The sequence below is a fragment of the Silurus aristotelis genome (genome assembly GCF_946808225.1).
Source record: "Silurus aristotelis genome assembly, chromosome: 2".
NCBI lineage: Eukaryota > Metazoa > Chordata > Actinopteri > Siluriformes > Siluridae > Silurus > Silurus aristotelis.
The window spans coordinates 22,392,374-22,417,976 of record NC_139575.1 but is presented as its reverse complement, the minus strand read 5'-3'; the positions used below and the strand labels follow the sequence as shown (position 1 = coordinate 22,417,976).

At 35.7% G+C, this 25,603-nt stretch overlaps 1 protein-coding gene across 2 annotated transcripts in view; it reads right to left on the bottom strand.

Annotated features, from left to right (window-relative positions):
* ca16b (carbonic anhydrase XVI b) overlaps positions 1 to 25,603 on the bottom strand; it is an 84,966-nt gene that overhangs the window by 27,353 nt on the left and 32,010 nt on the right. For both annotated transcript variants that reach the window (XM_083529033.1, XM_083529034.1), the window contains exons 3-6: positions 12,128 to 12,307; positions 4,981 to 5,129; positions 2,107 to 2,202; positions 627 to 693 (exon numbers count right to left, since the gene is read on the bottom strand). In XM_083529033.1, the coding sequence (XP_083385159.1) occupies positions 627 to 693; positions 2,107 to 2,202; positions 4,981 to 5,129; positions 12,128 to 12,307 (492 nt within the window). The remainder of the gene's footprint in view (positions 1 to 626; positions 694 to 2,106; positions 2,203 to 4,980; positions 5,130 to 12,127; positions 12,308 to 25,603) is intronic.

The following is a 25,603-nucleotide window of genomic DNA, read 5'->3' as shown; positions in this document are numbered from 1 at the left end:
AACTGTTACCTCAACATTTAAGGCGTACAATTGTATAGAAGCTTCTTGCATGAAATTTTCCCTTTACTTTACCAAGATACAAGAGAAAACTATTCCAGCATGACAATGGCCTGTGCACAATGCCAGCTCTGTGGCAATATAGTTTACATGGTTTAGAGTGAAAAATCTTCAAGAGGCCTGCTAAAGAGCTCTGTCCTCAATCATACTGAACATCTTTGGGATAAATCGGAATATCGAATGCACCCAAGGCCTCTTCACCCTACATCACTACCTGACTTTACTAATGCCATTGTGGTTAAATGAGCACACATCTCTACAGCTACACCAAAATCTTTTGGAACATTGACCTAGATGAGTGGAGGTTATTATAGTAGCAAATTAGAACTGTTAAAAGGGACAGTCAAAAATCATCTACAAATTTGATGTTCAGATGTCGATACTTCTGTCTATATAGTGTCTTAATCTTAAGTAGCTGTAACTGTCCTTTAATGCATCTTTTTCTTAATCTGAAACATTTTATATCTTTAATTCTTCTAAAATTGAGATCTCACTACATGTCTGGCAAAGAAGCATTTATATGTCTCTTAAGCATTGTACTCATTCTTCCAGTCGCCCTTTGAACTCACCATGATGAACAACCCGTTTGAGACCAGCAATAATGGGCTCGGCAGCCACATTGTTCTTTTTTCCTACCTGAAAAAGCCAATAACAAAACTCTCGTCACAAAACCAACACAGACCTACTACACTATAGTGCACACTGTTATAAAACACAAACATTTTCACATATAACAATACAGTTATGCAATTCTAATAAAAAGCATCTAAGCTGGTGAGTTATTATGTATTCAGGTAAAAAGATATAAAATATGTAAAGAAAGCAAAGTTCTAAAAGAGCTCCAGCATGGAAGCTCGTGCTGTGACCAGCTACGCACATCCAAAAGGAATTGACAAATTCTGCTTTAAATGACAACATTCCTCTTAGTGGCAATAGCAATAAACCTATAATGATTCCAGAACTCACAGCCAGTGTTTAGGAGCTTCTTAGTTAGTCATTGCATGACAAAAGACCTACATAAAACACACCTGTGCTCCACTTTCAGCCTGAGAAATAGACCTGTCACCTGAGGGAGAGTGTGAGAATGTAGTGCACGTGTCTTTGTGTCAATGAGTGCTTTGCGAAAACTGAAAAACAAGACTATTGTATTCACTCTCTGCATCTTCATCCCACAAAAGCATCTTTAACCGAGGCAATTCATTTCAAGCCGCTTCTGTCTGAGTGATCGTAAGCATGAGATTAATGATGATGTTCCAACCAGATCGAATCTATGCTAAGAACCGTGAACAAATAGGTATTTGGGTTCACATAAATGCACCTATATGCATTTGTATTTCACAATGTATTAAACATTAAAAACGTATTTTAAACTAATAGTATAGCAGAGTGCAGTAGTATCACACAATGCCCCAAGGAACACATATTCAGAGTAAAAGAACAATATTCTCAGAAAAACTTGTTGCTATTTTGGCACTGTGTGGGGCCAAAGGAGGAGGCTCCTTCTCTGTTTTTCAATTTTTTCTAATTTTATCCAAACATGTCAATGAGTACATTTTTTAGAAATCTACTTAAGAATTATCTTTGCTAATTCAAACAGGTCAGATTTATTCATAGATTGATCAATCAATCCATCCATCCATCCATCCATCCATCCATCCATCCAACCACCAATCATCTTCAGTAATCAATTAATTTAGATTAAAATAGCTTTTGACCTGGAGCACATACACTCTTAATAATATATATATATGTATATATATGTATATATATATATATATATATATATATATATATATATATATATATATATATATATATATATATATATATATACAGTATATTTGTATAATATATACATGAACATATTAATTGTGTTTGTATTCAAATAAGTTTGTACTGCGTTTGTAGCAGCTAAGGTGATGCCATATGAAAACAAATATGACAAAAAAAATGTAACTTTTGATGCATATTTCTCTGTGCATATTCTACAAACTGGAAAATATTGTGGACTAAATCCATGTGTTGGAAACTGCAGAAAAGTATCCTCACCTGGAAGAAGACAGTCATGGCAGCGATGATTCGCCGCTCCTTTATTGCAGTGCTGAGACTGTCAAAGTCATCCGAATTATAGAAGAAAATCTGCATCTGTGAGCACACATAGGAAACTGTGACTGGCATTCATCAGCTTTTTTTTAATAAGCTAACAAAGCACTGAGCAGCTCACACCTATGCACGCCCTTTGCAAAAAATAGGCTACATTACATTGTAGAGGAAATCCTATTTGATTGATTCACACTTCTTTGTCATGCAGAAAATCCCATCCACATTTCCTACAGATATCTGTGTGCAAATAAACTCTCACGCATATCCTCATTCAGGAGCCTATCCACATTCTGACATTTGTGACAATTAAGTATTATTCATTCTCCCTGAGGGATGGATTTAGAGGGAATGCAGAGTTCCCTAACAATTTGCTGAAAGACGACACAATGCACACAGTTCGCATGTGGCCTTGAACATTGTGTCAGGGCAGTCACACAAACGGGTTAAAAAAAAATATGTCAATCTACAAGACACGTGCCATGGGAGAGTAGACGGAATAGGAGAGATATTTAAAATGAAGGAAATAGGATTAGCTCTCTGTTTCTCTCCCTCTTTCATTCTCCTTTTCTCTCACTCTCTCTGACAATGATGTTCTGACTCAACTAATTCTCTGGCAACCTCTCATCTTTCAGCATAATTCACCACATCTTTGTGTTTGCTCACCGTGTAAAATTGCACATATTTATTCACTGTCATCCACTGCACCCAAAATGAAGTATGAACATACATAGTCTGTTTGCTTTGAGACAAGAGAAAAAAATTCCATTCTCTTTCTTAGACCCTTATTACATACACACCTTAAAATGCAATATATACAGAAATCTTTAAAACTTGACATTGACATTGGGAGTAATTTAAATGTAATCTGATTAATAGGGAATAAGCCATATAGCAATAACTGGATGAGGTGGAGTGCAGCTTCTATGTTTTTTTTTTATGCAGATAATTGTAACCAGTACATTGATAGTGATGCATATTTGTAATGTCAGTTATGATTGGCAAAATGATGTAATGCCGAACCCTCTAATGAGGCAGTGGCAGAGAGCTGTCCAATAAACCCAAACTATGTGCATAATACTAATACTAAAACTTTTAGGCAGATCCTTTTTAGATAGGACATTTTTATTTTAGGAACACACTTTTTGTCCCCAGTTACTAATTTAGTTTAGGATAATTAAAATGAATTCATATGTAAATGAAACACATTATCACATTATAAAATATTCAAAGTGAGGTAATTTCTTTTGACAGTGTTTCAATTGTTTTGTGAGAGAAATTGTAGGCTAGGTGCTGCATAAATTCCAAACTTTACTACTTAGGTAATGAAAAAGTGAGCTTTAAGTTCTCTCAGTTCTCTATTAGTGATGTGAATGTGGGGTCACTGGGGAACGAAAAGTACTTTGACCTTTCAGAAAAGTAAAACTAAAATCATGATAACATTAATCCCTAATACTAGCAGATGTCACAATCTGAAGATTAATAACACTATATATGATTAATAACACAGAAATATGATTAATAACACTATTTATATACAGTTCATCTAAATTTTGCTTGCAAAAACTTGCCAAATTCTATACTGTGTAACTTTTAAATAATATACCACTATGTTATAATTTTTTCTTTTCTCTCATTAATTGCAAACTACTTTTGGATAACCCCTTCATCAAGTTTGCCTACATTAATGTTGACCAAACACTGCATACTTTTCTACTTTAAGTGCTTACTTACAATTGTCTACAATGCATTGTATACAATTAAACCTCTGTACATTGATCCTGCCTGATTCTAGAGAGTTTTAACTTCATTTGAAAACAACAGCAGTATGTTCCAGACAAATCAACACATCACAAGACCCCAGGGCATCCACATATGTGCCAGCTGAACACCAATCAGCACTTCCAAAAACCTTAAAAAAAAGAAAAAGAATGAGGAACACAGCGAAAAGCTTGCAAATGAGAACCAATTACTCTTCTGTTGACTTTTTTACTCTTCTTGCAGCCCTTAATGGTGTCCATTTGTAGCTTGTCTCAGCATTCACAGACAGAAACATATTAGCTTGTTTTCATCAGCTTTAAATCACATTAGCCACTTTGCATACTCTGAAAAGAGTATTTACTCAGTTAGCATTGATCTGGGGTCTGATAAACACCTTCACTTACAGATGTTTGGCAAATACACCTAAATAAAATATTAATCATAATTGTACTTATAAAAAAAAAAAATGTCCTAAAAAACCCGACAATATAAAAAAATGACACAATGATCTAAAGAAAGGTGTATATTACAAAAATATTTAAAATATTTATTGTAAGGACAATAAGGACTGTTTAATAATCTGTGTTAACCCATAACATATAATTAGATTCAGTTAAACAGATGTGACAGTTAAAACAAATGACAAAAACATTAATTGCCATTTTTCTATATATTTCTTTTTCCAATTCAGCATGTTACATACTTAAGTCACTCATACACAATTCAGATAAAACATAAATAGATCTCATCCAAGATCTCGGTTGGATCTTATTTAAGATTGGCAGAACCAATTTAACACTGGCAGATTTACTGTTAGAGCACATGTACACCTAATTTCTTTTGTTAACATTCTCAGGGTGAAGCCAAATGGACTGGGAATAGAATAAATGCTAAAGCAAAAAAAAAAGCAAAAAAAAAAAAAAGAAAACAGGTATTTTGAATAATATATACTCATGGGCACTGAAGTTCTTTAACTTACTGTGCTATTTTGAGTCATGGCAATATAGCAGTTAGTTACACCTTCCATGGATGAGTAATTAGAAGATATATATTTTGCGATACCTCAACTGGAAACCGCTTTCCATTAATGCTGTGCTCTGAGCCAGCTGATCCATTGCTGTCGCCCCAGTGAAATTCCACTTTCTCTGCTTTGAACCGCCCAGGTAGACCCGCTCCTCTGACAAAGTAGTCATTCTTCAAAAGAATGGAGACTAGGAAGAAAAAGTAAGGATTTAAAAGAGGAAAGGGATTGAGGAGGTGGTTACGACAGGACAATTAATTACTGCTGCTAAGTTGAGAACTAGCTCCTTCTTTTAATGTTGCGATCCTCCTCCTTATCTAGGGTTAGCATGGAATGATAACTGCAACCTCGTTAGGCATTAGGTTATAGTTTTTTGCGAAATTGTAATTAATGGTAAAAAAAAACAAAAGATCTCAATAAACGAAACAGGATTGATAGCACTAACTGAAACAAAAGGCTCAGAAAAGTGATGTCTGCCTATATATAGGAAAGGCGTGTATAAACACTCATATGCTGTGTAAATACCCGTATGCTGTGACTATACAAATGCTAATTGCACAATGCTAACAGTGCAGTATTCTGATGATAGTGATCACTGGTGGTGATTAATTTAATGATTTGAGATGACCAACGACAAGCATTGGCCTGACATCAGTTCTAATGTCCCTTAAACATTTGTATTATAATATATTATTATGTAATATCTGAAAAGGAATACAAACATACATACATACATATGTATCATGTTTAATATATATATATATATATATATATATATATATATATATATATATATATATATATATATATATATATATACAGTGAGGAAAATAAGTATTTAAACACCCTGCTATTTTGCAAGTTCTCCAACTTAGAAATCATGGAGGGGTCTGAAATTGTCATCGTAGGTGCATGTCCACTGTGAGAGACATAATCTAAAAAAGAAAATCCAGAAATCACAATATATGATTTTTTAACTATTTATTTGTATGATACAGCTGCAAATAAGTATTTGAACACTTGTCTATCAGCTAGAATTCTGACCCTCAAAGACCTGTTAGTCTGCCTTTAAAATGTCCACCTCCACTACATTTATTATCCTAAATTAGATGCACCTGTTTGAGGTCGTTAGCTGCATAAAGACACCTGTCCACCCCATACAATCAGTAAGAATCCAACTACTAACATGGCCAAGACCAAAGAGCTGTCCAAAGACACTAGAGACAAAATTGTACACCTCCACAAGGCTGGAAAGGGCTACGGGGAAATTGCCAAGCAGCTTGGTGAAAAAAAGGTCCACTGTTGGAGCAATCATTAGAAAATGGAAGAAGCTAAACATGACTGTCAATCGCCCTCGGACTGGGGCTCCATGCAAGATCTCACATCGTGGGGTCGCAATGATCCTAAGAAAGGTGAGAAATCAGCCCAGAACTACACGGGAGGAGCTGGTCAATGACCTGAAAAGAGCTGGGACCACCGTTTCCAAGGTTACTGTTGGTTATACACTAAGACGTCATGGTTTGAAATCATGCATGGTACGGAAGGTTCCCCTGCTTAAACCAGCACATGTCCAGGCACGTCTTAAGTTTGCCAATGACCATTTGGATGATCCAGAGGAGTCATGGAAGAAAGTCATGTGGTCAGATGAGACCAAAATAGAACTTTTGGGTCATAATTTCACTAAACGTGTTTGGAGGAAGAAGAATGATGAGTACCATCCCAAGAACACCATCCCTACTGTGAAGCATGGGGGTGGTAGCATCATGCTTTGGGGGTGTTTTTCTGCACATGGGACAGGGCGACTGCACTGTATTAAGGAGAGGATGACCGGGGCCATGTATTGCGAGATTTTGGGGAACAACCTCCTTCCCTCAGTTAGAGCATTGAAGATGGGTCGAGGCTGGGTCTTCCAACATGACAATGACCCGAAGCACACAGCCAGGATAACCAAGGAGTGGCTCTGTAAGAAGCATATCAAGGTTCTGGCGTGGCCTAGCCAGTCTCCTGACCTAAACCCAATAGAGAATCTTTCGAGGTAGCTCAAACTCCGTGTTTCTCAGCGACAGGCCAGAAACCTGACTGATCTAGAGAAGATCTGTGTGGAGGAGTGGGCCAAAATCCCTCCTGCAGTGTGTGCAAACCTGGTGAAAAACTACAGGAAACGTTTAACCTCTGTAATTGCAAACAAAGGCTCCTGTACCAAATATTAACATTGACTTTCTCAGGTGTTCAAATACTTATTTGCAGCTGTATCATACAAATAAATAGTTAAAAAATCATACATTGTGATTTCTGGATTTTTTTTTAGATTATGTCTCTCACAGTGGACATGCACCTACGATGACAATTTCAGACCCCTCCATGATTTCTAAGTGGGAGAACTTGCAAAATAGCAGGGTGTTCAAATACTTATTTTCCTCACTGTATATATATATATATCTCAGAACATACATCAGAAGCTCCAGACCAGTGGATAAGAGGAGCTCTGCACCCAGCTCTGCTATTTTTAGTGATGCGCTACAGTTTGAAAAATAGGAGCTCCTGGATGAGGAACAATCCCTGGTCACTGTACAGGATATGAACTGTAGATCTCAGTTGAATACCATGTTCACAAAGATGCTCTGCAGTCTACTTATCTTATAAAAGAGCTTCTCCTGTTTCTTCAGTGGTGAGTAAATTAGGACAGGGAAGAAGTCTAATTGGCATGGTCATTAAACATGATTGGCAGTGTCACCTTGAAAATAAGGTCAGTAATAAATTCTGTACAGGCACAGAGATTCCAGGAAACCAGTGTGTGGATGTAGGGGAATCTTACGATTTGGTGCAATTGATGTGTGCATGTCCTGTATTCATGGCTGTATGTATTTACTGAAACAAGGGAATATTGCAGTATACATGTATGTCTTTTTAGAAAGACAGCATTACTAATCCATAGGCATTTTTTATGTAATTGCAGTGGCTTCTTCAGAGTAGGAAACACTTAACTGCCATTCACCTTCCTTCCTTCTAATGAAATTCTTAAGGTCCACAAGTAGTTGGAAATACTAACAACTGTATCAGTGTTTATGTCACAGAATGATTAAATTAAATGTTCAATTATGATTGGTCAGAAAGTTTAGTTTAATTTTTCTTTATCCTGACAGTAGTTCTCGAAGAAGTGCTTACAATATATATATATATATATATATATATATATATATATATATATATATATATATATATATATATATATATATATATATATATATATATATATACACAGTGAGGAAAATAAGTATTTGAACACCCTGCTATTTTGCAAGTTCTCCCACTTAGAAATCATGGACGGGTCTGAAATGGTCCATGTCCACTGTGAGAGACATAATCTAAAAAAAAAAATCCAGAAATCACAATATATGATTTTTAAACTACTTATTTGTATGATACAGCTGCAAATAAGTATTTGAACACCTGTCTATCAGCTAGAATTCTGACCCTCAAAGACCTGTTAGTCCGCCTTTAAAATGTCCACCTCCACTACATTTATTATCCTAAATTAGATGCACCTGTTTGAGGTCGTTAGCTGCATAAAGACACCTGTCCACCCCATACAATCAGTAAGAATCCAACTACTAACATGGCCAAGACCAAAGAGCTGTCCAAAGACACTAGAGACAAAATTGTACACCTCCACAAGGCTGGAAAGGGCTACGGGGAAATTGCCAAGCAGTTTGGTAAAAAAAAGGTCCACTGTTGAGCAATCATTAGAAAATGGAAGAACCTAAACATGATTGCCAATCTCCCTCGGACTGGGGCTCCATGCAGGATCTCACCTCGTGGGGTCTCAATGACCCTAAGGAAGGTGAGAAATCAGCCCAGAACTACACGGGAGGAGCTGGTCAATGACCTGAAAAGAGCTGGGACCACCGTTTCCAAGGTTACTGTTGGTAATACACTAAGACGTCATGGTTTGAAATCATGCATGGCACGGAAGGTTCCCCTGCTTAAACCAGCACATGTCCAGGCACGTCTTAAGTTTGCCAATGACCATTTGGATGATCCAGAGGAGTCTGACAATCATGACAATGACCCGAAGCACACAGCGAAGATAACCAAGGAGTGGCTCTGTAAGAAGCATATCAAGGTTCTGGCGTGGCCTAGCCAGTCTCCAGACCTAAACCCAATAGAGAATCTTTGGAGGGAGCTCAAACTCCGTGTTTCTCAGCGACAGACTGATCTGGAGAAGATCTGTGTGGAGGAGTGGGCCAAAATCCCTCCTGCAGTGTGTGCAAACCTGGTGAAAAACTACAGGAAACGTTTCACCTTTGTAATTGCAAACAAATGCTACTGTACCAAATATTAACATTGACTTTGGTGTTTTAGGTGTTCAAATACTTATTTGCAGCTGTATCATACAAATAAATAGTTAAAAAATCATACATTGTGATTTCTGGATTTTTTTTTTTAGATTATGTCTCTCACAGTGGACATGCACCTACGATGACAATTTCAGACGACTCCATGATTTCTAAGTGGGAGAACTTGCAAAATAGCAGGGTGTTCAAATACTTATTTTCCTCACTGTATATATATATATATATATATATATATATATATATATATATATATATATATATATATATATATATATATATATATATATACTGTATATATATACTGTATATATATACTGTGTATATATACACTGTGTGTATATGTGTGTGTATATATATATATATATATATATATATATATATATATATATATATATATATATATATTCTGTAATTAAACACAGAGAATTGGATGAAAGATGCACTAAAAGAAACAGATTAAAATGGCATGTATAATCTTTAATATTCCATTTTGAAAACACTCGCCAGGGATAGCACTTTGGAACTGTCTGAAGCACAGATTAAACTTTATGTTTTCCAACATAAAGACAGCCTGTTAGATCCTCAGTACCATGACTAGCTAAATTACTAACTTCAAGAAAGTTGAAAAAAAGAGGTTGCTGAGGGAATATAAGGATAACAAGAACAAACCTGTTTCGCAGATGATATACAACAATTCCACAGTTATAAATGGATACATTTAATAAGTTATTTATTAAATACAAAGAATAGTGTTGACAAATTGCTGTGATATAGAGCCATGACACCATCCAATCAATGAATATTTTTCCATGAGAGCACTCCAGGTTGTGTTTCATTTGTTACTTAGCAGTTCACTGTAATCTGTATGCCCTCCATCACTTTGCTTTTTCTCAAAAAAGGTACTCAGCTGTCATGGAAAAGGTGGAGGGGTGAATATATCCTTGTTTAAGTGCCGCTTCAGTGCATTCATGCATAGCTGCATTCTTAGGAGTTTAAAAGAGATAGATTCTGTCTCATGAAAGAGTGGACCCAGGGAACAATTTGATGTCACAAGGTGCCATTCAAGTGGCCTTGACTGTTTCGCACAACACTGCAGATTGGCATGTTGTCAATATTCAGCAAAGCCTGCCCTCAATCATATTGAAAGGCTACGCTCACTGTGTCAAACACTTCAGAGCTTTCAATTGAAAGGGCAGTGTTTAAGACAGAAAGAGCTCCCTTGTGTTATTTCTTCATTGTTCCAAGAAATAATGTTTCTGTGGATGATAAACTACAATGGTTTGCTTTTTTTGTGTAGGATTTACAAGCATAATAATAATTTTAAATGAATGACAAAATGGGCTTAAGAGTTTAAGCCGTTACATTCTGCGTACAGGACGGATATAGTCTGGATTTGGCTGTATATCAGGAAAAAAACTGTGACTTTTTCCATTGATTAGTATCAAACCCCACAGAGATAAAAGGTATGCATCCATGGCAGCACCCTATGCTTTCAGCAGGGCAAGAACTGAAATCATTCCTTCATAAGAATAACTATCTAGTCTCAAATTCTGCTGAAGCCATGATATACAGCAGAGTCTTTTATAACATCCAGAATTCTATGACAGCAAGGGAACCAAGTGCAAAACCAGTGTAGATAACCACAGAAAACTAGACAAACTTGGCAACAGTGCCCAAAGATGATCTAAGAGTGTAATAAAGACAGAGTCAATAATACCAACAGAAACAAACCATTAAAATAAATAAACGGCTTAGAATTGCAAAGTGTGAAAAGCAAGACTATTAGGTATGGCAGGCTGTACTGTACTGTGCAGGAGTTGATGAATGCTGACTGAAAGTAGATTAAACTAATTATATGGTAACTATGGTAACAGTTCAAGTTCTGGGAATGGTGGCAATGCATGGGTGGGTGGTTTGGGGTGCTTCATAGCGTGCACATGAGTAATTTTTCTTGTAGCACAAAAAATGGGACTAGTTGGTTCTCCACTAGAAATCCTAGTTAGAGAATATGTTTTTATATCAAAGGGGCATTCAGCCTATTAGGTAGGTACATAGTTGTATTTAAAAGATGTTAAACGTTTGTTCCTTTAAATATTTATTTCTTGTTTCAGTTCTAAAGAATTGGTGCTGTACATACATGGTGCTGTAGATAGATATTTACATTTCTCAAATACATATAGTGGTATCATAAAGGGTGTATACTAGTGAACCAAGACTATGAATCTCTGGCAGGTTATTGTGGACAGTTTTAGATGACATGTCAATAGGCAACATCAATCTTCAGTAAAGCTCCTACTCACTCACAATTGACGTCACAGTTAAATATGAATCAGTGGCTGTGGCTGATATATGCTATTGAATTCTGCACTACTCAGTTATTTTTGAGCTTTGGTGACAGCCAAAAGCATTATGCTTTTTAAAGATGCCTGTAGATTTCTGTTTGTAATGTGCACATTATTGCCGCTGATAGTTTCAAAGCACAAATATCTTCAATGCCTTTTTTTCCAATACATGGCTAAGCAAAGGTCAAGATCAAAGAGAGGTTTCAGGCATTTCTGACATGTCTGAGTTCATTCTCTAACTATAAACCAGGAGTTAATACATACTTTATATTCATATATAAAGAAAAAATAAGTTTTACATTTTGTATTCCTTTTTTTTTTCTAACTATATTATCATTTCTATGTGGAAAAAGTGAATGTAGCAGTAAATGTAGCAAAAATATAATTCATATTTATCATGAGTTTTCCAATAAGTATTTTCTAAGTCTTTGAAAACCGACCGAAGTCAGATGCTTACAATATGTCAAAAGTGTTCTTATGAAATGTCTTACCTGTTTTGCCTGTGTTCTTCATGGAGGTTTTGTTAGATGACTTGACTTCAAAGCCCTCCAGTGTGAGCTCCTGGCACTCCGGACAACTCTTTACATTTTCATCTGGGATGTTGACAGGTGACTGGTTTCTCTCCCCACACTCAGGGTACATTGATGCCCATACCCTTGGCCCATGGAGCCCTTTAAATGTATATAGAACCAAAAATCACACTAGTTACAATTTCTGATGGGGTGGGGGAAATCAACCCCTATATGAAGACTGTCTATTGATTTTTCTATATTCTGGGAAAGAATATTTGAACTTAGTAATAAAACACATTTTTTTAAGTTGCTTAAATAACAAGCAGTTTGTATTTCACTCGGATTTACAGACACATTATAATAGCTTAAACTCAGCAGCTGCCAAAGTGGTAAATGACATACAGTTTCGGACTGTGTTTTGTTTTGGTATACAAAAAAAAAGAAAATGCTTTTTTTATTAAAGAGTTTCTCATGAGTTGGTTTTCTAAATGATCCATGTACTGGAGGTTTTTGTGATGCAAAATCAAGAAGATTTTGGTCAATACCAAAATTAAACAGAATGCAGACCAATCTAAAGCATAGACAAATGCATGGTCAGTAAACAAAAAACAGGGTCTAAAAATATAACAGAGATCAAGATTAGCAAATAAACAAAGGGGTACATAACAAAGCTTACAGTTTCACAATTGCAAGCAACCATTAACACTTTGCACCTTCGCTAGAATCCTTGTGCCATTGTTGCCAGTTGCTCATGAAATGTACTGGGTTACTGAAAAAGTCAAGCAAAATTCACGTGAGCATTCTCTCTGGTGCTCTGGAGGGGGCCAGACTAGGTGTTGATATAAGGTGTTGGTGTAAATAATCTTTGCATCTATAGTGTAAAAAATATTAAGATCATAAACAAAATCATCTTGAGAAAAGAAAATGAAAAACAAATGGGCACATTTATGTAAATATGACAACTAGTCATTTTTAAGTAAAGTTTGATTTTACTTTCTGTGGCGCTGAAAGGCATGGAACTTATTAAACGGTAGAATAGAAAATACTTGGGTAAATAACTTCTGTTTATTGTTCTATTATCTGCAGTTCTACTTTACCTGTCCAATCAAGAGTAGAAATATTATTTAGAAACCTTCTTGTGTGTGTGCACAAGAACAAACGTTCATGACTTGTTTAGATTGTAATTTAGACGTAATATGCATTAAGTAGAAACTAGATAAATAGATATTATTCAGATCTTAAGGAAAAAAAGCACATAATTGTGTCCCACAATGTTCTGATCTAGACCCCTTACTGTTCTGTCTTTTAATAGAGACAATAATAATTTTTAACAGTATTGAGAATATTTCTTCATACTATTGTACTTATTACTTTGGTGAGAGCTATACAAAAGCTAGACAAAAGCATGGCTGAATATTGCTTATTTCATTTTAATCTTGATCAAATAGCTCTCTTTGGTGACTTTCTGTGAAACCACCCTTGATTTGCCTATAACTTATTATTCCTATAACTCTAAAAAGCTTTTTAGTTTTTTAATTTAATTTTAATTCAGCACTCACAGAGACACATGCCCCCAGAAATGCTTTCATAACATATAAATTGAACTGGTGCAATTTGTTTCTGCTTGCCTGCCATGTCCTTTATTAGAAAAAAGTAATTATTTAATAATTACACTATTGATTAGAAAAAACAACAAAGACTTGTAAATGTATTACTGCATTACTGTTATCATTACTGCATTACTGTTATCATTAAGTCTATAGAATATATATATATATATATATATATATATATATATATATATATATATATATATATATATATATAGAGTACTATTACTACCTTAATGTAGACCAAATAATTTTCATAGTCTTATAAACGTGCAAGAAATTACATGAAATAAATTGACAAGAAATGTGAGTAAGAGAAAGGAGCGTCTAGAAGTGAGTCAATCCTGTGGTTTGCACGGAACTCCTTGCATTTCAGGTTAATGTATGGTCTGGGGAAGTTTATTTGATTACTTATTAATATTTTGACTGATGTGTTCCATTGTGTAACACACTTCAGTTAATTCTGAATGTATGAATTGGTGCTAAGAGGTCACACATTCTCAGTGTATATATATATATATATATATATATATATATATATATATATATATATATATATATATATATATATATATATATATATATATATATATATATACACAGTGAGGAAAATAAGTATTTGAACACCCTGCTATTTTGCGAGTTCTCTGTCATCGTAGGTGCATGTCCACTGTGAGAGACATAATTAAAAAAAATAAAAAAAATCCACAAATCACAATATATGATTTTTAAACTATTTATTTGTATGATACAGCTGCAAATAAGTATTTGAACACCTGTCTATCAGCTAGAATTCTGACCTTCAAAGACCTGTTAGTCTGCCTTTAAAATGTTCACCTCCACTACATTTATTATCCTAAATTAGATGCACCTGTTTGAGGTCGTTAGCTGCATAAAGACACCTGTCCACCCCATACAATCAGTAAGAATCCAACTACTAACATGGCCAAGACCAAAGAGCTGTCCAAAGACACTAGAGACAAAATTGTACACCTCCACAAGGCTGGAAAGGGCTACGGGGAAATTGCCAAGCAGCTTGGTGAAAAAAGGTCCACTGTTGGAGCAAACATTAGAAAATGGCAGAAGCTAAACATGACTGTCAATCTCCCTCGAACTGGGGCTCCATGCAAGATCTCACCTCGTGGGGTCTCAATGATCCTAAGGAAGGTGAGAAATCAGCCCAGAAGTACACGGGAGGAGCTGGTCAATGACCTGAAAAGAGCTGGGACCACCGTTTCCAAGGTTACTGTTGGTAATACACTAAGACGTCATGGTTTGAAATCATGCATGGCACGGAAGGTTCCCCTGCTTAAACCAGCACATGTCCAGGCACGTCTTAAGTTTGCCAATGACCATTTGGATGATCCAGAGGAGTCATGGGAGAAAGTCATGTGGTCAGATGAGACCAAAATATAACTTTTGGGTCATAATTCCACTAAACGTGTTTGGAGGAAGAAGAATGATGAGTACCATCCCAAGATCACCATACCTACTGTGAAGCATGGGGGTGGTAGCATCATGCTTTGGGGGTGTTTTTCTGCACATGGGACAGGGCGACTGCACTGTATTAAGGAGAGGATGACCGGGGCCATGTATTGCGAGATTTTGGGGAACAACCTCCTTCCCTCAGTTAGAGCATTGAAGATGGGTCGAGGCTGGGTCTTCCAACATGACAATGACCCAAAGCACAGCCAGGATAACCAAGGAGTGGCTCTGTAAGAAGCATATCAAGGTTCTGGCATGGCCTAGCCAGTCTCAAGACCTAAACCCAATAGAGAATCTTTGGAGGGAGCTCAAACTCCGTTTTTCTCAGCGACAGGCCAGAAACCTGACTGATCTAGAGAAGATCTGTGTGGAGGAGTGGGCCAAAATCCCTCCTGCAGTGTGTGCAAACCTGGTGAAAAACTACAGGAAACGTTTGACGTCTGTAATTGCAAACAAAGGCTACTGTACCAAATATTAACATTGACTTTCTCAGGTGTTCAAATACTTATTTGCAGCTGTATCATACAAATAAATAGTTTAAAAATCATACATTGTGATTTCTGGATTATTTTTTTTTAGATTATGTCTCTCACAGTGGACATGCACCTACGATGACAATTTTAGACCCCTCCATGATTTCTAAGTGGGAGAACTTGCAAAATAGCAGGGTGTTCATATACTTATTTTCCTCACTGTATATATATATATATATATATATATATATATATATATATATATATATATATATATATATATATATATATATATATATATATATATTACACACACACACACACACACTGCTACACACACCTACGCAAAGCACGAGGACTCAACTCCTTGCCATCTTTATATAAAGCAACAATTCTAATTCTCAAATCCTCAGAGAGTCTTTGACATGAAGTGCCATGTTGAATATCCACTGATCAGTATAAGAGAATTGTACTCAAAGCACCAAATTTTAACTGCTTTAATAAAAGATCCACAAATGTGTATGGCCCTGTCAAGCAGATAAATACATAAAGAATACGACATGTGGCTTTGCATGGTTACATGATGTAAAGCTTGATCACTTATAGTGTACTCACTTTGGATGGCAGCTATTTAGACTATAATGGCTGTATGTTGTTATTTTTAGAGGACAGTAAATGCATTACAAACTGCACATTGACTACTCTAAAATATATCCAAGTTTATTTTCTATAGAATTGTCTCTTGAGAAGATATACTTAAATGGTTGCTGAAATGTAAGAGGTGTACTCACTTTTGGGAGATACTGTATACTCTATATAGACAAAAGTATTGGGACACCTGACATTTCCAGCCATATGAGGTCTATACTTTTTCACTCAAGTTAAAGTAAAGAAGTACATTCTCTTATATGTACTTACATAAAATGTAGCCATTACTACTGTTTAATTGTCACGCTGGTAACTGGTAGCATCATATTAATATATTAATACAAAAGAACTATTTATTTATTTTTTTTTTATCATCAAAATTTGTTATCTATTGAATGTATCCAGGCTGAACAACCACCATATAGAACGCAAGCAGAAGAAAGATGATCATGATCAGAAATCACGTTTACATCGCTGACTCCTTCTGTCTTATCCACGTTAGCCAGGCATCTTGTTGCCTTCTGCATTGTTTGTTAGCTTTGTAAACTAGCCTACATCTGTGGTGTGTGAGAGCCAGGAAATCATAGACCAGTGGTAGTTTGAAAAAGCCACGCAATGGCAAGAAATAGGTTGATGTGCTGAAAAACGGCAAAACAAATATTGATCATGTCACCAAATAGAGTAAAACTAAACTAACGAGTCTGGTTTGAAAATGTAGGAAGTAGAAAGTACAGATATTTGTGTTAAACATTTATTGAGTGAAAGTAAAAAGTTGACAGAAAAATAAAAAGTGAAGTAAAGAACTGATACCAGAAAAATCTACTTAAGTACAGTAACAAAGGATTTTTACTTTATTACTTCCCATCTCTGACTGCACCCCAGGCCTCCTTACCTCACCTGTATCAGTACCTGACTTTACTAACACCCTTGTGACTGAATGAGCACAAATCTCCACGAGCACACTCTAGAATCTAGTGGAACATCTTCCCAGAAGATAACTATTACTTACCGCTTACCATTCATTATTCAGGGTATAGTTAATAGTATAGTTTCAGCATATAGTTTCAACTGCACATTGTCTGAAAATGTATATCGTTTACTAATTACAATATTTTCCATATATATTATGCATCATTTTTCAAATAATATTTAATTATAACTTTTAAATATTGCTTTTAGTGATTTGTATTGCAGTGTACTGAGTGTACACACAAACCGTAAGAGGCACATACATGTTTATTTTTTGGTAAATATATATAGTGTACCTTAACTCCTTAAAATCATTTGTTACACATTCACATATGTTAAACAAACAAAAAAAATCCCTGTTTTCTCTTTTTACTAAATTCCTTTTCCAGTGATGTGGTTAAGCAAAAATTTTATATTCATCAGCATCTAAGGCAGAGAGCCATTGACAGAGAAATTTGAGCACAGACTCTTAGCAAACAGAAGAAGAAGCCAAGCTGATTAATGATTTCATTAGCAGTGACAGTCAATATACTGCACCCTATATGAAGTATGTACATGCTTGCAAATACTTTAAATATCATTTTGCTCCTGAGATTTGTTAAGCCCTTAAACAACATTTTGTTCCTGAAGTATTGCTTTGGGAATAATTTATCCTGTTGGGATCTAGATATATCTATACCAGCAAAGATTTCAAGCATGGTAACATAATATAACAGCATTTTGCTTGCCTTTACTTCTATTATAAGAAAAAAATTATTGACCATTATCATATTGACATTTATCAATAAATTCTTAAATTTTCTTTTAATATCATATGACGTATTTAAATTTGAAATGATCAATGTGATGCAATATACAGTGCTGATCTATGGAAATCTAAGTTAAGTAAAGGTTTTTGCATTTTGCGATCTGGTGAATACCATGGTAATTTTGTGCTGAATATGATTGGCAAGTTGGAAAAGCAAGTTGGAAGAGAAGAAACTGGAGACTGAAAGCGAATCACTCCTATTTCATGATCGAGTCTACTCCTATTATCAGGTTAACACACTAACTTTTCCATGGCAACGACACACTCTCCGAGAAATCATCAGTACCACAATTTAACTAGCCACTCTAATTTCATCATCATTACCACCACACACTCTGAGCTCTTCTGGTGGGATCCTTAGCAAGGGTGAAAGCTGGAGTGTAAATGGTCTCCCTTGGATTTGCCATCACAATGCTGTCCCAGAAACAGTGCCATACCAGCCATCAGTGATTATATGTAGTTTGATTTTAGTAACAATTAAATGAAACAAATTCTATAAAAAATAACTTATGTAAATAATTCACATTATCAGAAATAAGTCCTTGGACCTTTAGCTTTTTATAATGTGTTTAACGTTTAGGGAATTTTGACTGAAATGTTAAAATATGAGATTTGCAGTGTATCCTAAACCTGTTCCTGAATTATCACTACCCCAAACAATAGTGTATATCCTGCTCCAAACACACTCACACTCACAACAAATCAGCTAATTAGACCTGTATGAGGTCAAGTACAGGTTTTAAAGAAGGGAAAACACAGGACAAGACTGGGGTACTCCTGGATCAGTATTGGGAACCTGTGACATAACTCATGTGTAATTTCTATCAATCAATACATTGACTATATAATCTAAAAGCTAATTCTATTTCACTCCTGGCTGTGTTCAGTTCCACCTAATTAACTTGATGATACTGTATGACAATCACTTTAAGATGCCTGGACCGATTAAAAATCTAATACCTATATCTTCAGGCCAGGAACAGGATGCTCATGGGAGAGCTTGAAAGATTTTTTTCCCTTCTGACAGATTAAGGTCAGACGACTTTTCAATGGGAGAGAATGAAATCATGTTTCTCTTTTGTAAAGGAGAGGTTGCTCCTTTTACCCAATTAATGAGAGGACAAGTAGGGCTTACAGTTCTAGGTGCATAGCAGTGGTATGGAAGTCTCAGGTTTCTACTAATTGACAGCACCTCCACAGACACACCACCAGTCTCATACTCTATCTGAACCTAAATTTATACAACAATCAGCCATCAAATCCTGCTAAAAGAAGCCATAGCTATTAGGAAATAGCATTAACATGAAGGGGTGTACTTTTCTGTGACAATGTTTAGGTAGGTGGGATGTGTCAAAGTAACATCCTCATGAATTTCAAGACTAGAACTTTGCCCAAGGCATTAAACTGCCCCAATCAGCTTGCCTTCTTGTATCATGATGCCATTTCTTCCCTAGCTAAGTGAAGCATACACGGTCACACATAATGTAACAGAAAATGTGATTCATCAAACTATGACCCTGTCACTGGTTCACTGGTTGTCTTTCCATCACAATTTAGATTGTTGTCAAAGTCACTCAAATCCTCACACTTGCCCATTTTTCCTGCTTGAATCAGGTCCAATTAACTTTGAAAACTGATTGTTCACATGGTACCTAAAATATCCGGCCCCTTGACAAGTGGCACTGTAATGAGATTATCGATGTTAAACACCTGCCAGTGGTATTAATGTTATGGCTCATTGGTGTATTTCGTATGTAATAAAACATAAAACTTTCAACACAAAATTCTTAATGACCAGAGACCACATGATGACTGATTAGGTGACTGCATAAATGTTCATGTGTATGCAGGATCCTATTTAAGTGGACCAATCTATATTGCTTTTGGGGTTTTTGAATGTCCTAAAAAATCGAAGAATATGATTTTTAAGTAGAAAAATAACAACCATGTCATATTAGCTAGCTTGTATGTACAGCCAAAATCCAAGTTTGCTAAATTTGCCAAAATAGCCCCAGACCCCCAATTAATGTACTATAATACTGCGTATTTCTGACAACAAAATATGACTGTATAGAGCAAAATTTCAGGCTGTCAGTTAACCACAATCAAGCGAACAGTGGTTGGCCATTTGAAAACATCAGAAATCTAAAAGCACTTGCATGACTTTCAGCATATGCCAGTACACCAGAACAGAGATAACAGCAGGAATTCATGCCTCTTCTACATGTCCACTTGTTCACATCTCAGTCGGACACTAAGCCTTTTCTATAAAGTCCCAGGGCCTCTCATCTAATAGAAATGCTCCATGGATGTTGGTTTACACTTTGTCACCACCCACTGACTTCTTCCTTGGATACTCTGCCCCATTTTGATTGCTAAAGTGCTGGCAGAGCTGGCCACTGTGTTAGGCCTGGATTTTAGATCTCTACATGTATATGCTTGACTTTATTCGGCTTATTTCCCACGGTTTATCTCACAGTGTGCTGCAGGGCTACTGCACTACAGCAGGCCACTTAAAACACTGGAGTGAAACTGAATGGAGCTCACAGTATGAGACACGGTCTTTGACTTAATCCTTTTCTTTTGTGTAAGCTGGTATATTGCTTCTTTTGTAATTTGTGTTCTTTATTCCAGTCCTGAAGGTAACTAACACATGATTACCATTCAGTTGAGACTAAGCGTTATAAAAACAATCCAAAAGATGTGATCCAAACTCCACCAACAGCTGCTATGCCTCTGCCTGCTGAAAACATTATTAAGCAAACATAACTACACTAATAGAAACAATTGAATACTGTTTAACTGCAACTTTGCACTGAAATCACTTATCACTCAGTATAGAACATGATTTCATATAATACATTATTTCTTCTTTAAGACTACATAATTGAGATGATCAAAAATGACAAAGAAACAATTTTAAAGTATAAAATAAAGTCGACAAATAAAATCAACAAATCAGAGGCAATTATTGTTCAAATGTATCAGAGGATCTCACAAAATGTCTAAATATTTTTGCAGACATAAAATGAAATGACTGGAATTTGGTATTAACTCTTCTTATTTAATCAAATAAAAGCTAATTTAATAAAACGTATTTAATCAATTAAAAATACAGATATTTTTGGCATTTACTTTTGACAAAACTGTATGTTATTTTGCAATATTTCATTCTTAGAGTTTGCTCTAAACATCTCATTTGCTTTTAAGGCCTTCAGGAGCTGGGCAGTATGTCTTACATTTTTGATTAATCACCAAATGAATAAAAAATGCTAATGGAGTCAAGCATGCATATTTTAATTTTCACCATTTAATTGTAACCTTTAAAAGCACTGTAACAGTAATGTTAAAACAGCCTGATTTTCCTGTAACTGTTCCTGCAAAAGGAAACTGAGTTTAAGAGAGGTTTCCTCACTGCTCCACGGTTTTCTCCAACCTTCTTAAAGCATGGTGAAGTAAATAGCTATGATTATTTGCTCCTAGGTATGAATGTGTGGGTAAGTATGTATGTGTGTGTGTGTGGGTGTGTGTGTACAGTGTAGAGTTTTTTAATAGTTAGTTGCTTGTTCATAATAATGATTTAGAGACCAGAAATCTGTATGCTAGAGGGGTTTCTACATAATACAGAATTAATATATTATTGAACTTTCCACCTTTCAGTCTGTATACTTAAGATGCAATTTACAATTTCCCATTTATATTTGTATTTAATTTTACTATGGTCTTATTCTTACTCTTTGTTTTACCACAGTCTCCACCAAAATAGGGACTAATACATGTGCATCATGTTTTTATTATTATTGTTACTATGTAAGAATTTTCATTGCCATCAAAAAATAGCACCCATATTTCATGCCTTGCCTCTTTTTTGGTGGTGTAAAGTCACAGCAGGCACAATTACCTCCATTGCGTGTGGCCACCTCTTCATAAAATCTTCATTGGTCTGTTTAATCTTCTCCTGTCAAAGACTAAACGACTGGTTTGTGGTTCCAGTGACAGAGGCACTGCATCTGTTCCGCCAGCTTGAAATATACTCCTTCTACTTTGTATGACAGTGAGACTGGCATCCCTGTCGCTCCGACTGTGGTGGCGTTTTTTGGAGTTTGAACACTCTCAGCATCTAAGAGTGCTATGCTGCTGTGCTCTTCTGAAGGAACAACCAAATGTGTCACAACATGAAGTCTGCTGTCAGAATGCCTCATCTGTTCTGATTATGTGAAAACTCTGCATGAGGCACAGTAGCACTGTGAGCCACAAGACAAATGATTGTAGTGACAGAGGTTGTGGTGATATTACTGTACTTTCCAATAACTGCCTGAAGTAAAGTCATTTCCAGGAATAAACAAGAAATAATTTTATGACTGAATAGCTGTAAATGAAACATGGCCTTAAAAACAAAACAAACACATGCTAATTTTAAATACTTTAAAAAATTTGATTCAGCTGAATTTGATACTATTATAAGCTACATATTCAGAACACTGCATTATTCTCCCCAGTTATTAATTATCAATGTTGTAGTGCCAAGCTGCCAAGTTTAAACTGGTGCTTGTCTATTTTTTATATGAAGAGGCACAAGGGGTGTCAATGGACCTCAGCTACTGAACCTGAAGTCTAATGTCTGGACTAGACTTACATTTCTTGACAGACCCTTCACAATTAAGTTTTAAACAAGAAAATTTCAGCCTTAATTTATAATACAGTATAGAAAGCAGAAGAAATAACATTTCTGTCTCAGGCTGAATTCATTGTGGTTTGACCTAGTCTAACCCCAATATCTGCTTCTTCACATGTCTTCGGTGCTTACATTTCTGTTGGGAAAAATGCATTACCCAGCAAAAACATATCCCTTAAAATCCCTTGTGAGCAGGATAAGGAAAAGCTAGATTCATTTATTTCCAAATTAGAAACATGGCCAGTAGCTGAAATAAACTTGGATATGAAATAATATGCAATGCAGATAAGTTACATTTAAATAACTTTCTTTACAGACCGCTCACCACAGCATTAACACAGCAAAAACTAAAAAGAATAAACAACCTCAGCAATATGCTACATTCTTTTCTTCCTGTAATTCTTTCGACTCTTGTACTAGAGGTGACAAGTTCTGAGCAGAAACTTGCTGAAAGACGATAGGCGGCATAGTATACCAGAGGGAAGTGTTGGCATCACAGCTTCATGCTGTCATAGTTATGCTGAGCTCAACAAATTGACCACATTACCCATCAGCCCCTGCATGCCACATGACCTCTCACATATCGCTGAGCAGCACTCACACCTGTTGGGTGTTAGCACTAATTAGCACCCCTACTTGATTTCTGCCTTTTCTTGTATGCATCAATGTCAGACTTTTGTCTTTGTCTTGCATATGGTGTTGCATGTTCAACATCATTGCCCATAGTTTGCTTGTTTTGTTGTATATCGAGTGTTTGTTTATGATTCTTTTTTAACGCTCTTTGTCCTTTAAAATAAAATCTGCACACTGCCTTCTCCAGCCAAATTACATGACACATATTTAATCCTAAACTCTGGTCACTGACTTTCCAAGGTTTCTCATGTTCTTGTGTCCATGTGCATTTACTTTCACCTTTAGAAGGCATGCTGGTAGATGGCTTGGCCCCAAGGTGTGAATGAGAGAGTAAATGTGTGATTAAGTGTGTGTGTGTGTGTGTGTGTGTGTGTGTGTGTGTGTGTGTGTGTGTGTTTTTCCATTCCAGGGTGCATCACGCACTGTACATGGTGTAACCTGCTTTTGGATCAACTGGGACTAAAGAAAAAGTGTTTACTAAAGATGATTTTTCAGGATTAAAAAATAAAAATCACATATAAATCCACGGTTGATTGTTTGATTTTTCTTTTTAATTATTATGAATGATTACTATTTAATGATCAGATCTCTGTATATTCCAGTGATTGATTTACTGATTGATTAAAGATATCCAAGACATTCCCTGGAGCATGGATATCAAAGGTGGCAGTACATCTGAATCTCTGAATACTGTACCACAATAGCAATTGAACTCAGTTTCATTTGTAATAGGGAAAGGTAATTCTAAATATAGAAAAAATAAAAGACTTTTATTTTTTGTTTGCTAATTCGATTTCTACAAACCCTAATCAAATCTCTAATTTCCATCTATTTTATCCAAGACATGTTCTTTGTTAGTATGACATACACAAAATAATAACATTTCCCATATTTCAGGAATGTACTTTAAGTTGCAGATTTCTATCTGCTCCCATCCGGCATAAATACTCAGCAGGCCAATGTCACAGGCAGCATAGCAAACAACCATGAACTCCATATCCCTAAATTATTAATCAGCCCAAGCACTACAAGCTGGGACAGGTTTTTTTATTCAGTTTTCATTCAGGTTTTTTGACCCAGAGACCAGTCAAGAATACTGCTTAGTCATCACTGAGCTGGGACAATAGTATTCTCTGGGTCAGTAGCAAGATAAGCTGATTGAATAATATTTTACCGTGATCAACTTTCTATTCAATATACACTGCCACTTTATTGCCACAATTCTTTTTTTTTATATATTTACTCTATACAATTATCTGTCTGTCTGTCTGTCTGTCTGTCTGTCTGTCTGTCTGTCTGTCTGTCTGTCTGTCTGTCTATCTATCTATCTATCTATCTATCTATCTATCTATCTATCTATCTATCTATCTATCTATCTATCTATCTATCTATCCTATTTTAATCGAGTTTTATCTTATCTGATTTAGAGTCTGGCCCTTTATCTGACTTTGATTATGTTAATTTGGATTTGTCCTTGTCTGCCTTATGAGTATTGATAAACACAATTGCATGCAGCCCTCTGCCTTAAACCTGACATTTACTTTGAAAATAACGGGGGAAACCCATCGTAAAAAGATGTGGCTACCTTAATCTATCTTAACCTCCAAGTTATCGATATTGGATTATATTTTTAAAACAATCAGCTATCAGTATACTGTTTTTATTTAATTGCATCATCGTTTCTACTACTTGAATGACTGATCAGCAGACTGGGGTCATGCCAAAAACGCCATTTCTTATTTTTATTTTTTTTAAATAAAAAAATACATGAATGAATGAATGAAAGAATTATATAGAGAATAGAAATAAGAAGAAGAGTATAAAGAATACAGAAAGAATCAACAAACAAATAAATAAACTGCATAATTTACATTTTGAAGAATTCATGATGAAGTGTAGAGTTAACAAATTTAGCATTTAGTAACCTACCAAACCCACAGTTTTCTTTTTGTGTGCATCTGCAGAAACCAGGTACAGATCAATTACTGACGTATTGCAGCAATTTAGGAGTTGTAAAGGTATGGATGGAAAACATTTGTGTCAAATGTTTGCATGCATTGATTTGTTTTACATCAGTTAACATTACAAACATTCATTCATTCATTCATTTTCTCCCGCTTATCCGTATTTCGGGTCGCGGGGGCAGCAGTCTAA